The sequence below is a fragment of the Gambusia affinis genome, linkage group LG09 (assembly GCF_019740435.1).
Source record: "Gambusia affinis linkage group LG09, SWU_Gaff_1.0, whole genome shotgun sequence".
NCBI lineage: Eukaryota > Metazoa > Chordata > Actinopteri > Cyprinodontiformes > Poeciliidae > Gambusia > Gambusia affinis.
The window spans coordinates 24,335,158-24,348,648 of record NC_057876.1 but is presented as its reverse complement, the minus strand read 5'-3'; the positions used below and the strand labels follow the sequence as shown (position 1 = coordinate 24,348,648).

The window sequence follows — 13,491 nt, the reverse complement described above, 5'->3', positions numbered from 1 at the left end:
CATGAAAACCACACGTGGTTCACACAACTTTCCACAAGTGAAAGCACATGTGTGATATTGGAACATTTTGTGGTAAAATCACATATGATTCCCATATGATGCACAAGTGATACACAGGTGCATCCCATGTATATCACATATGCATTGCGTTTCATATGTCTATCACATGTGATACATAAGGAACACATTGATACATAAGGAACACATTGATACATGTGTATACCATGTGAAACCCATGTGGATCACATGGTATACACATTTGCAACAGGTGTGAAATAGTTGAAAATATATACAATCATAAAATAATGGGATCACCTTTTTTACCATGAAAATTTCCAATTTCTTCATATTATTCACTTTTCACGGTGAATATGAGGTCACATGTCAATCTCATATAATTTTCTAAGACATAACTGCATACTAAAGCAGACTTGTAGCTATGAATCAAGACTTCCAAGACAAGTATATATGTACACAAAACAACAATTTATTTACTTCTGTTGGAAACTGTTGAGAACCACAAAACAACTTTTAACATCAGAGCATGACACCATACAGATTTGCCCCAAATCAGGCCCAGACAATTAACGTGTGGAAATCAGATGTGTAGAAAAGGGTTTAATACCATCAGTGCCAGTCCAGAGAGGGAAAAGAAAACCTCAGATAAAACCTCAACGACTGGTACTTCACGTTGTTTCAGGAGAGAGTGTAGCATTCGACCGTGAACCCTCTGAGTCTCCTGAATGTTTTCAAGGATGGTTAGAACACACACAAACACGTTGGAATTGGTGGCTTGTATAGGGGTCTTCTTATATGTGCCAGTAACCACAGGTGAAGGTGCTGTGGGTGCTGATGCTCAGGTGGGGAGTTTTCCTTCTCCAGTGCTGAAGGTGGTGAGGTCTCTGGCTGTTTTGATGTGTTGTCCCATTCATTCCTCATCTGAGCTTCACTGGACCACTGGCCTTGAACAAAATGTAAAAATTAATAAAACAAAGCGCCTATGATCTTGACTACATTTTATGTATACGCACACAGCAGAGTCCTACTTTTACATTCGTTTGTAATTTACCAGAATGACATGGGGTGCTCTGATCTGCTAAATAAAGCAGCATATTGTGACGTTGTTTGGTGACTATCCTGTGTCAGGCTAAAAAAAAAACCTTCAGTTGATAAAACCTATGATTCTCTTGGCAATTAAAAGAAAAATCAGGCAGTGTTAAAAACACTGTTACTGTCAAAAACAGTAACAGGACAATTTATATTTAATGGCGAGCTCACACATCTGCCGCTGACCAGGCGCTCCGGACATGGAGGGAGGGAGGAGAAATGGCTGTTTGATTGCAATGGTCCTCAACTTTAATTTTGACTGAAAAAACAGCTGGCGTCTGTTGTGCCCTTCATTAAATAATAGCCTAGGTAAAGTTTAAGTAGTTAAGCATCGAAGCATCAAATCCGCAGTAATTTGTTTTGGGAGCTGTAGGACTCAAGATAATGCCTTCAAACTGTAAAATCGGCCAGCATTCAGTTGTTTAGCTAGCTTAGCAAGACTTTAGTACTAAGGAAAAGTTGACCGGTACGTCACTATCAGTACGCATTACTCTCCAGATTTATATTGCTCTGTGAACATTTTCGATACACCTCGAGATTCAAATCAAGTAAAATATTTCTTACCTTTGGTTCGGGGGCGGGGGGAAGCCAACTCTTCTTGTCCACTCCTCAACTGTCCAACGGTGCGAAATGAAGAACCTTCTAGAGTGGGGGGTTGGTCTTGAAAACATCTCGCGAGATTTTCGAAATAAATATCTATTGGTTTTTTCAACATGGGATCACATATGCCACATGTGATCCCATGTTGAAAAAACCCATGGATCACATGAACAAAATACTTTATCACATGTGGAAAATGGGGACCACATGTGGGATTTCTTTTGTAAGGGGTACCATGCACAAATGTTGTTTATTTGTTTAAGCATTCCCATGTTTTGGAGGGTTATATGTTCATTTAGCTATAAAAAGAATATATAAATATGGAATATAATTATTACTGTAGTCAGTGCCTGGGAAATATTTAGGACAACAATTGCAGTATACCATTCAAAAAGTGGTGTGTTGTGCAGGGAATGGCTCACAAACATAACAGAAAACTGATGCAAATTAACGAGCCACAGAGTTTATGCTCATCTTCCCCTCTGACATCCATGACAGATTCTCCCATCAGACTCTGTCTATTAACAGTTACAGACTCAATTTTGTGAAAGCTGCATATAAAAGTCATTTTCATGACAAACTAACCCATGGAAAATACTTGTTATTCTGAGCACACACAGCATTTCACCCAACCATGTTCATTTGTTATGGACTTTGTATTAGATAATATGAGGAAAATCAAAATCATTAAAGCTATAAATCTGAATTCAGGCTTGCTTTTTACCCTTATGTACAATACATTGTTGCAGCATTGACTTTGCCAAATTATTGACAGTCAAAAGTGAAAGAATTAGAGATGGTTTTATAGACCTACTCCCGACACACACCTGAATGAATTCTCTGCATGTTAGGAGTCGGTTCAGCTGTTGTGCAGCCACAGCAGGTTTAATAACAGACACTTAGTCACGCCAAAACTCCTCCGCCCCTCTCGATTCTGTCTCGCATTAGCTGAGATATCTCACTTAGAAAGATCACCATATAATGGGTTATAACATAATGGGCTCAACGGAGAGGGAAAATAAAGCTCTGCAGCAGCATTTCTTAACATAAGCTGAGGTTCCCAACTGCACAATCCTGTGTGTTACCATCCCCACTGTACTAAATATTAGAAAAAAAATATTTCACTGTGTAAGAAAAGAAGCAAAATTCAGAAGCAATAAAGAAAGAATCATACATTCAAACTGTGGACATTTAGGGCTTGATGAGAAAACCTGATTTTACTCTTTTCTCCTCATTCTGAGCACTAAAGAATGAGTGCTAAGAATGGAGCACACATATAGCCCTTAAGTCACTAAATATGTGCTCCAATTTTAGTTCAGTACTAGTGCAAATTTTTTCTTGAGTAATGTTAGATCTTCTAAACAAGTATTAAAAATAGTAGAAGAAATGTCTAGCACTGAAGTGCCAACTTTAACTGGTTTTCTCCATTTTGGACAGACATTGGTGTACATGTAACTACAGTACGTTGTGGAAGGTTTGCACAAAGTGGCAAGAAAATGTAAACACCTGTGGTCCGCCTCAAAACCCTTCTGACCTTCACTTACTGTTTTGACTGTTGGACAAATCTGTAATTACCGATAACATCATCACTTGTTATGCAACCACTGAAGTCCTGGGATGTTCTAGCTTCTTGAACTGTAACCAGAGACATAACCTGTCACTTGTTTGAATGTTCCCAAATTACATTCAATTTGGACCATTCCTTCAGAGAAGGTCATTCAGTACCAAATGGGTTTAGCTTTTGATATAGACACTTGATTCTGATGGGCGAACCAAGATTCCTTCAGATCGTAACATTTTTAGGATTATTAGGCTGTTGAAGGCCAAAGTACAAGTGCCTCCAGTGTGTAATCATGAGAAGAAAAAATTCCATAATGATGGGCATTGAAATAAATAATATATGGTAGATAAACATTGAAATTATCTGACAAAAAAGAGAAAAAAATTCACATTCACCTCAACTGTGTTGCTCTAAAATGACATTTGAATCGATCTCTGCATGATGCTGTGTAATCTTTTTGTACACATTAATCACAATTAATAAATGCTTTATTGAACAAGGAGGTGTTCCTCCCTGTTCAGTTTTCAGACAGTTCCTAACATGAGAGCGTTGATCAAAGAAACCTCTGACATGTGTCTTTATGGGGGCTAACATTCAGGGAGAGGTCACTATATTTATATTATCATCAGCAGCATCCTCAACATGAGATCATATTCAGCAGCACGCTGGCAGGAAGGAGGTACATTACCTTGACCACCAAAACAAGCACTCAGGATACTTTGTGGATACCAAGGAATGTAGCCAACTAGCATCATAACAGCTTAGATCTAAAATATGTTGATGGAAATGCTGTTTTGCCACTATAGTGGGGCTCAAAGTGCATTTAAAGGGATTTATGCTCAAGAATATGCAAGAAAAATTAGGTTTAAGGTCTGACTTGTTTTTGTCTATAGCAATTTGGGCAATGTGCAGAATTACCTTTGTTCCACACTGCAAAGGGCAAACAAAAGAGATCAAGAGATTTAAAACCAAAAACATTAAACAGAATTTTTACAGTGATGTAAAAACTGTTTGTCCCACTTTTCAGTAAAAAAAAAAATTAAAAAATTAAAATACAAACCTTCCACCGGAGATAATCTTTGCTAAAAATGCATTTGGAGATGTTAATAGATGCAGAAGCAGGAAGGATTTTTTAGAGGAATTTGTGGCTACATTCCTGTCTTATCCGACTGAGTCTTGGTGGCAAAATCCTACCTTTAAAATTCGGTCGAATTCTGGCATCGTACCCCGAGACTTTCCCCATCAGTTTGTCCAGAAACTCCGATGGTGGCATTGGGGAGGCAGCTTTCCTCGCCGCAGCTTCTTTTGATGCTGCTAAACTGGAAAACAGAGATTAATTTGATTAGAGACAGAATGCAACACAGTGGGAGATGTCAGAAGAAAAATATATTAAGAAAAATGTATTTAATTTGTATTTACTTGAGCGTGGGGTTACTAACAACCAAAGATTTTATATGAATTGTCCTAAATTAACAATTTAGATTAAGTTGTCATAAAGTCTGCACATGACATTTTAGAAACTGGCTGTACCTGCTTCACTGGTGCTGCAGCTAAGAAACTTTAACTTTTTAACACTTAACTTAAATGGCACATTGAAGAACAATAAAAAAAAAAAAAGTCATTTAAACCCTTTTTTGTGTTGTTGTTTTCCCATTTGCTCTTCTTTATTGCAGGCAAAATAAGCCTAATATTTAACTGATTAAAATATATCCAGTCATTCATAACTTTACATGCTTAATTCTAATACCTGGCGAAAGCAATTTTGTGTATGTGATGAGCATGCAAACTCCAGAATCACGCCCGATGTGGGACTTGAACCTTCAAGATGTGACCTATCACGTCCAAGGCCGCCTTGGAGAGACTTTGCTATTGTCTCCAGGAACTCTATAACCTCGGTTGGGAGATTTCTGCTCCTCCACCGTCAGTTTTAGCAAACACCTTTGGGATATTCATTTGCTTTTCAGCCACATAAGAGGATATAGTGACGAGATTTTCTGTTAGGAATTGCACCCTGCTGAGCATTGTAACACGTTACTTTGGTCATCTATCTGAAAAAGGAAATCATGCATACAGAATCCAAAATTTTTACACTTCTCTGATTACTGTGAATTCAAACTTAAGCTCAAAAATATAATTTTTTTGCCATGTTTTCTCTTTGACAAGAGTATAAGAATATATTGGATTTCACCTGATTTGGGGATCTGAGACTGGAGCGAATTCATTGTGGCTGAGGAGATTTATGATTGTTTTTGTTGGACAGCGGCTGACAAAACATGTTTAAGTTTTTGAAATTTTTTTTAATAACTGACAGCTAAGCTAAGGTAACAGTTACAAACTTTTATTTAGCTAAAAGAATGGATATAATAAAGTATCCTAACACAGTGAATGATAGTTAATGTTGCATTTGTCATGCATACTTTGAAAAATTGTACCTGTATTAGTGTCAACCCAAATCAAAGCATAGTGGCATTGGGTTTTGATCTAAACTCAGACACTTTAAAACTTTACTTTTCTGAAATTAAGATCTTTGATTTATATTTTTGACAGGTGGATAAAATTATAATTGATGTTAATTCTTCAACAAATGGCCATTAAAATTTACTTGCTCAATTGTGAATGAAATCTTGGACACATTTCTTGATCAAATCAAGGAAATATTTTTGATTTCTGACTTTTTTAAGATTAACATAAGATGTGACAGTAATCTATTTAATACACTTCTGAAATGTACATTTATTTCTGATACATAAAAAGCATTAAGATGTAAGCTATGCCTTATGCTATAATAAAACTTTAGCAAAGCAAGGACAAAGCCAGAGGACAGACTTTGAAACCAAAACAATCTATGTATTTAACACTGAATATGAAACAAGAAGAATCATAATGTTGTTTTTCTCCTTTATGCAAAGAAAGCCTTGCAGGTAAAAAGCCAGAAGCAGGCTTTCTTAAAAGTTTCTTTTTAACTAAATGAATTAAATACATCTAAGACACTACAATGCAGCTGTGACTAACTGCTGAGCTGCAGAAGTTTTCCATTAAGTGCACAAAGAGGAACAACAGAGTGATTTGAATTTTGGAATTTAACTCATTCACCATCTGAATAACTTTGATTTCCAGTACTTATAATAGTGTTTATTAGATGGCCTTTATTTGTCACATAGCTGGGTGTCTAGTTGTAATTGATTGAATTAAAAGAAACTAAAATTAACTTTTCCCTTTCAGAGAGTAAATGCTAATAAAATTTCAAACAAAAATCCATATGGTGTTCTAAACCATGTTTGGTTCTGCCCACATGAAGGGGACAGCTTTCTGTGAATGACACAGAACATCCATAGAAACACTGCTGCACAGATGTTCAGGACTAAATCCGACACCAAAATAAAATAAAACCAATATAAACATTTAGATAAAATTACATTAACAGTCAGTTGAAGTGCAGTTTGAGTTTCTTCTTGCTCTTGCTGCACTGAGAGAATTAGCACGCACTACTACGACATGGACTATTAATAACTTTCTGTACTGACCCATTTCCTGTGAAGACAGCCTAACACAGAGGTGTCCGAAGAGCAGCCCACAGACCATTTGTGACCCTCTGAAGGATTTTCTGCAGCCTGTGACTGCAATTTAAGAATGGTACAGTCCAGATAGATTGTTTTATGTTTTCTTAAAATGATAAAGGTTATGTATAAAGCATTTGTGAAGAAAGAGTTAGCCATATTCTGTTTTAAGTGAAAGTTGACTTAACAAAATTTGTTGAAAATTATTTGCCTTTCAGGTTCCATGATGTCACAGTTGATAGCAAGAAGGTTCTTGGTTCAAATCCCAGCCTGTGCTTCTGCATTGAGTTTACATGTTCCTGCCATGCATGTTGGGATTTCTGCAGGTACTCCAGTTTCCTCAGACAGTCCAAACACACAGCTCTTAGATTAATTGGTCTTTCTAAAGAGTTCTTTCAATACATTGAGCTTATTCTCTTAAAATGTTGCATGTTTAGTTTAATGTTTATTGCCATGGTGCCATACATAAACTGACCTGAATGATGTGTTTCCATATCATGGGTAATTTTCTTTTAGGGATAAGAAGCTATTATTTGTCTTATAAGATTTTATATCATTATGGGCTTGGATTTAACCATATCTTGACAGAAAAAAGATCAGACATGCTTCCTATTAAGCCTATTAAATTACAAGGCACGTCTTCTTATGCATCTGGTACTAAAACCCAGATATGAGTTTATTGCTTATTGTTGGGATTTATTAATGAGTAATCTGTCTGTGTGACATGATGTTGGTAACGTATGACATATTTATCTTAAGAAGACAAAAATACATAAAAAGAACTATCCTCACTCTATTTGAGCAGCAGCATGGCCAAAACATAAATTAATCAACAAATTCTCAAATGTATAATGAAATTATTTTATGTTTCCCAAAATGAACTGCAGTTCTGTTTTGTGTTTATAGGTATAAACATGAGAAAAAACAATTCAGCTGACCCTAAGCCTTTAAATATTGAAGCCATAGTAAAACGTTTCAAAGTGCAAAAGATAAATGTAAAATACAATGGGGTCTTGTCCTGTGTTGAATCTCTCTGACCTTAACTCTCTGAGTATGAGATCAGCTTTCCAGACTTTATCTTAACCAGGCTATGAAGTGGAAAAACATGAGCTTAGTCTCTCACTTCTCTTTGTTTGAATTTTTTGATTTACTGGTTCTTGAAAAGTTCCCAAAGTGAACTAAATCATTAAGCTAACATCGAACAGCAGTTATTCCTCTAATATTCTACAAACAGCAGAAGAAAATATACTGCCATCAGCAACACAGAGTGCAGCTGAAGTTAAATGTAAAAATGGTGATTATGCAGGCATTAGTTGTAACTCCTGATGAGTGCGAGGGAGGAGAGCACAGCCGCTGCATTAATCTCCCATAAATTAAAATGACACTTGATACAGTCGATTGCACTTAAATTTTCACCTTCTAAATGTAAAACTGCAAAGCGTGACTTTCAATATGGTAAATCGTGTCGTACGGCATGATAAATGGCTCCATTAGCAATTCATAAACATGCAATGCAGTCAGTGCTGTCGCTTTATCTAGAAGGTGCTGATCAGTATCATAGTCTGCTGGGAGAAAATGGGGAATATGGAGGGACATGATTGGAAAACAAAATAAAATGGACAAATCCCTCGTTAGTCTTAGCACTAAAGGTCATCTGTGTGTAAAAACAAAGCAAATAACCACACTATTACAAGTACACAAAAATCTTTATGATGTGCATACATAGATTTTATAGATTTGTATGCACATGTATATATGCACAAACACACACCCGATCTGACATTGCAACCAACTTGCCCTTATCAGTGGAAACAGTGGGAAACAAATATTGGAGATTAATGAGGAGATAGAGGGGAAAGAGTGTGTGTGAAGAAGAGGAGCAAGTAAATTCAGTTCTGCTGTTCAAGTAGTTTCAGGTCAACAGGAAGGGTTGCCAACTTAAGGATCCTCCGAGGCTGAAGTCAAATGGCAAAAGGTGAAATCCCCTTTCTGAGTCTGGTCAAGTTGAGGAGTCCAAGTGTGTCTGTGTTTTGTTTGACAAATAATGAAGTGATGGATAGATCAATCAGAGCTGTGGTTTCAAAAATGCAGGTGTTGCACCAGTCCATTGTGGTTAATAAATTGGCCTTTTTAATCTCTGATTATTTTTGTTTGCACTTGACCTCGTTGAAATAAAAAGAAATCACAAGTCTCCTGATTCAGTTGGCCAGTGTAATGAACTCAGCCCAGGCTGCAAGTATCAATAAGAAAAAGTGACAGTAACACAAGTCTCTTGTCTTTATATGTATGTATTCTGTCTGTACATACATTCCCTACCATTCATAGGAGAAAACTATACATTCATATCTTCGAGCCGAGGAAAGATGCCAAACACAAGCCTCACACCTGAAGCCTCACATGGAGAAACATTGGTTTTGTCAACAGAGCAATAACATTACAATGTGACACTGCAAAAAAAGGTCTACAAAAAACATCTAAAGGTCAAAAAGTCCCTTTGCTCCTTTTCATCACACCCAGGTGTTATCATGTTGTTTCAACTTGCTGTATCCAGAGCTTTGCTGCATGGAGCTCCATATCATCTTCATAAATGTCTAGGACTGAAACTGCAAAATGCTTTAAAAGAAAACTAACAAGTACTTAGACACACATTTCTGCTTAGGGGATTAAAACCAGTTAGAAGTAAAAATCTGCCTTTGATTTGCTCTTGCCTTGATGTTTCTTGGAAGTGTGAAAGAAAAAAATATTGGTGAACTTCCAATAGGAGAAATGATCAATATTAGACTGACAATATTTCTAATATTTGTATGTAATCCATAAAACAAGTACTTAAAATTTGTATTAATTCATTCTCAAAGATTGCATGGCTAAGATACAATTCATTATCTGAATAGGAAACAACATTTCCCATTCAGAAACATTATTTCTAATGTCATATGTTAATGACCAGACTGGACGGTAGCGTCCTTTTTTTTGTTTTTAGCTGACTGCTTTGACTCCAAGCACGGTCTCCTGCTTCTGTAGCTAACATGTTTCGAAGTCGCACAGTTATAGATTCAATTCTGAGTACTTTGGTTGTAACAAATGACAATTTGGGTTACTGCCACATTGAATCAGACTGTCCATTCTGCCCTAAACTCGGACATGAACAGGGAATTTTCATCCACTCAGTTGCTGCTGCCTTGATATTGTCTCAGTTTTGGAACAGTCTCATTCCTCTGCAGTTGAACAGGAGCAACGGGTGCTAAATCAGCTTTCATGATGGACACTTTGAAGTTGAGCAAATTGTCATCATCATATCTTGATATACTGAACTGCTGTGATGCGATTGGCTGATTTGCAATATGTGTCAAAACTGATTAAGCATGTATGGTGAGTGAAATCTCTGGTAACTCTAGTAAATGTTTAAGGATTTAGGGTTAAATGCAGTAAAACGTTGAATATCATCATTATATAAAATAGTTTTTTTCCTACAAAAACAAAAAGAAATCCAAAAACTGGCAGTAAAAATGTATCACTGATGCAGATTATATCTCATCCAGCTGAAATTCAGTCAGAATCAAACGATGTCTCACTAGCTGTCCGCAGCTGAAGGATGATGCTGAGCTCTTTCTGTGAGCCTCTGCTGTTCAACAATAGCAGTGATGCTGATGATGCTGTCATAACCATAAATCACAATGCAGATAATTACATCAGATGCTTGCTGACTGATGATGTTGATAAAACTGAAAAGTTTAAGTGAACTTTACTTCACAAATGCACTCCTGACTTTATGATGGATGCTGTAGAAATGGCTGTATGTTTTTAGCCATATCAACAACATTTTTCTTTGTCTCTCTACATTAATTAGTTCTTTAATTTAGTATTATTAATGACTATTATTAAGGTCTTAGCTAACATCAACCTGGATGGATTTAGCAGAGCTAACACTGAGCCTCAGTGTTTGAGCGATTTGTCCTAACCATGCTAAATATTGATGGAGGCGCACATTATGAGATCCAGAGAGTGTTGAACATCTTTGGCCTGTAAACGTCTTCAGTTTTGACCTTTAGCTGCATACCTTCATCTTGACAACCCAGCAGCTTTTTAAATGCCAGCGTGCAGCGCCAACATGTGTCTCTCATCACAGTTTCATGAAAGGCAAACATGGCGATATCTGAGGGACTTTAGTCACGGCAGCGAGATGACGCATTAGATATTCAGATGAAGGAACTCAGCGGGTGGGTAGAGTAACCAAAAACTATACACAAGTAAGAGCAGCATCACTTCAGTATATTTTTACTGAAGTAGATCAAAATATCTCATTATATTTAGAAATTTCATCTGACAAAAAATATATATGCAATTTTGGTCTTTTAAAGACTGAGATAGAAAAATTTGCATAAATAATGTGATTACAAACAAATAAATTGAGGCAGAAGAAAAAAACTAGAGAAAACAGTGACAACACATTAACTTAAACATGATTCAGTCGGATTCAGTGTGAAAGAAAAGTAAGCCATCAAGTGATTTTACTAACAACCCAGTTATTTAACAGAAGAGTAGAACAACAGATATGTTAAAAGGAGTTAATATTTTTAAGTATAGTCATGTTTTTTTTTTTGGATGTTGGATTGGGGGTGTTACTCCAGTGTGTCATCTGCTGATGTCCCTTCTGGCTGTCCTGGTTGTCCTAAAAGAAGGTCATGAGTCTGCAAGCAAACACAGCTCTGTGTGTTATGTAAACACCTTCTAAATATTACCAAAATGTCTCTTATTGATTTATATTTTGCATGAAATTAAAGTGATGAGACATTTTTTTAAGTTATCAGCTAATGAGTTTATTTTCCAGTGCAGAAGTTCTGCAAAGTTTTCAGACCGATGTATCAGTCAAAATGAGCAACAGCTAAATGGTTGAGACTTGGTCTCTAACTCCTATTCCAGCAGGAGAATAGTCGTAAACACCCATTTTTAACTGGTTTTGGCATGAAGCAGTAAGGCTCACATAAAGTTTCTGGAACAAGATGCATTAAAGCCTTAAAAGTAGGTGGTTAAAATGCGTTCATGACTCAGCTTCAACGGATGTCCAAGGAAATTACCTGAATTAGTCTCTTTAAACAACTTTTGGTATTCTCATAAAATAAAGAATACCAACAAGATTAGAGAATGAGAGAGGCAAAGTTCATCAGTTCCAAGCAGAGGATAAGAAAAGCATTTAATAATATTTATATTTAAGGTTTAATATGAACAAAACTCAAAAATCTTTTGGAAAGAGGAATTACATTCACAGTTTTGTAGAAACAAAATGTGCAGACATCCAGATGTTTGTAATTCTAAATGTGTGTGAAACATGAAGCAGTGCTAATCCACTTCGTTAACCAAATTACATCTATTAAAATGAATTGTAGCATAATTATAATAATCAAACAATTAGATTCAGCTGAGATTAAATCAAGCACACTTCTTTGAGCGATTATCCGGTTATCTTGTTGCAATCATCGAGGTCAAACTGTTGATTAATGACAGTTAGTGGAGATGGGCAGTAATTATTTGTAGACATAAATATTTTATAAGAATGCTAGTGTAGACAGCCTGAAAAAAATGATCAGTGATCATTAATGATTGGATAAAACAGTGAAAGTCAGTGTCAATCATATAGAAGACATCAGACTCATAATGCATCAGATTCTATTTTAACATACAACAAATTAGGTGGATCAGAGATTATCTTGTGCCAGCGTGACAAATCCAAGTTTAATCCTCTTTAGGATGATCAGAAAAGTGATAGAATCGAGCTCTTCCAGAAAACTAATTTCTGTTGTTCAGCGCTGAGCTCGGCGAGGCACAGACGACACAATGAAGCATAAGCTCCGTGTGAAATGGCTCTCAAATTAGCATCGAACAAACACACTGTTGATGCAATGACAGCCCAATCTGATTAGTCACAGATCGGGATTACAGCTGCGTGTCCTCGACACAAAGGGAATGTCCGCAGGATGTGAAGCGTGGGACAACACTTCAGGCAGAATAGCGCTGACACTGTGACAGCGTGACGGAGTGGGGGGGGTTCAGCCTTTCTTTCAGCAGAGCATGACTGGTTTCAAGTTCATTCAGGTTTTAGTTGCAAAGCATTGAGTGCTGAGGGGAAAAGTTCCTACAGGATAAACAACAGAAGATGGGGACGGTAAAAGATTTTCAGCTCTACAACAAAAGAACTGAGATGAATCAGTTTGGAGACTTAGTTCTGTTTTGCCATGTTTCACTTCTTTTTCCAACAAAATGCCTCCAGTGCAATGAGATTACTGTGATCCAAAATAAATTGTGAGATATGTTTGGGAGCTCCATCTCAGCAAGCTGGCTGCTTTTCATTTTAGGATTCTTTACAAAAGGTTTGATTGTAGGTTTTTGTTGCAGCCATCAAGAATGACGCAAGAATTAAACTTGCACCAATTCCTGTGGCTGCAACAAAGAGCAAAAAGTACTGAAAGCATGAAAAAAGTACAAAATGAACTGGTCAGAGTCTGAAATTATTTAAATTAACCTCATATAAACAAAAGCACAGCACATAATCCCCACTTTCTTTAACAGAGATGAACCCAAAATGGCTCTCAAATGAAAAACCTGTGTTGACAATTTAAAAACAAACTGTTCGACAGCATCAATGGCTTCAGAAAAGCAGATGTTGCTGCC

At 36.6% G+C, this 13,491-nt stretch overlaps 1 protein-coding gene across 1 annotated transcript in view; it reads right to left on the bottom strand.

Annotated features, from left to right (window-relative positions):
- Positions 1-13,491, bottom strand: part of glra1 (glycine receptor, alpha 1) — a 118,865-nt gene that overhangs the window by 81,069 nt on the left and 24,305 nt on the right. Inside the window, exons 4-5 of the mRNA XM_044127358.1 lie at positions 4,463-4,587; positions 4,187-4,198 (exon numbers count right to left, since the gene is read on the bottom strand). Coding sequence (XP_043983293.1) covers positions 4,187-4,198; positions 4,463-4,587 — 137 coding nt within the window. The remainder of the gene's footprint in view (positions 1-4,186; positions 4,199-4,462; positions 4,588-13,491) is intronic.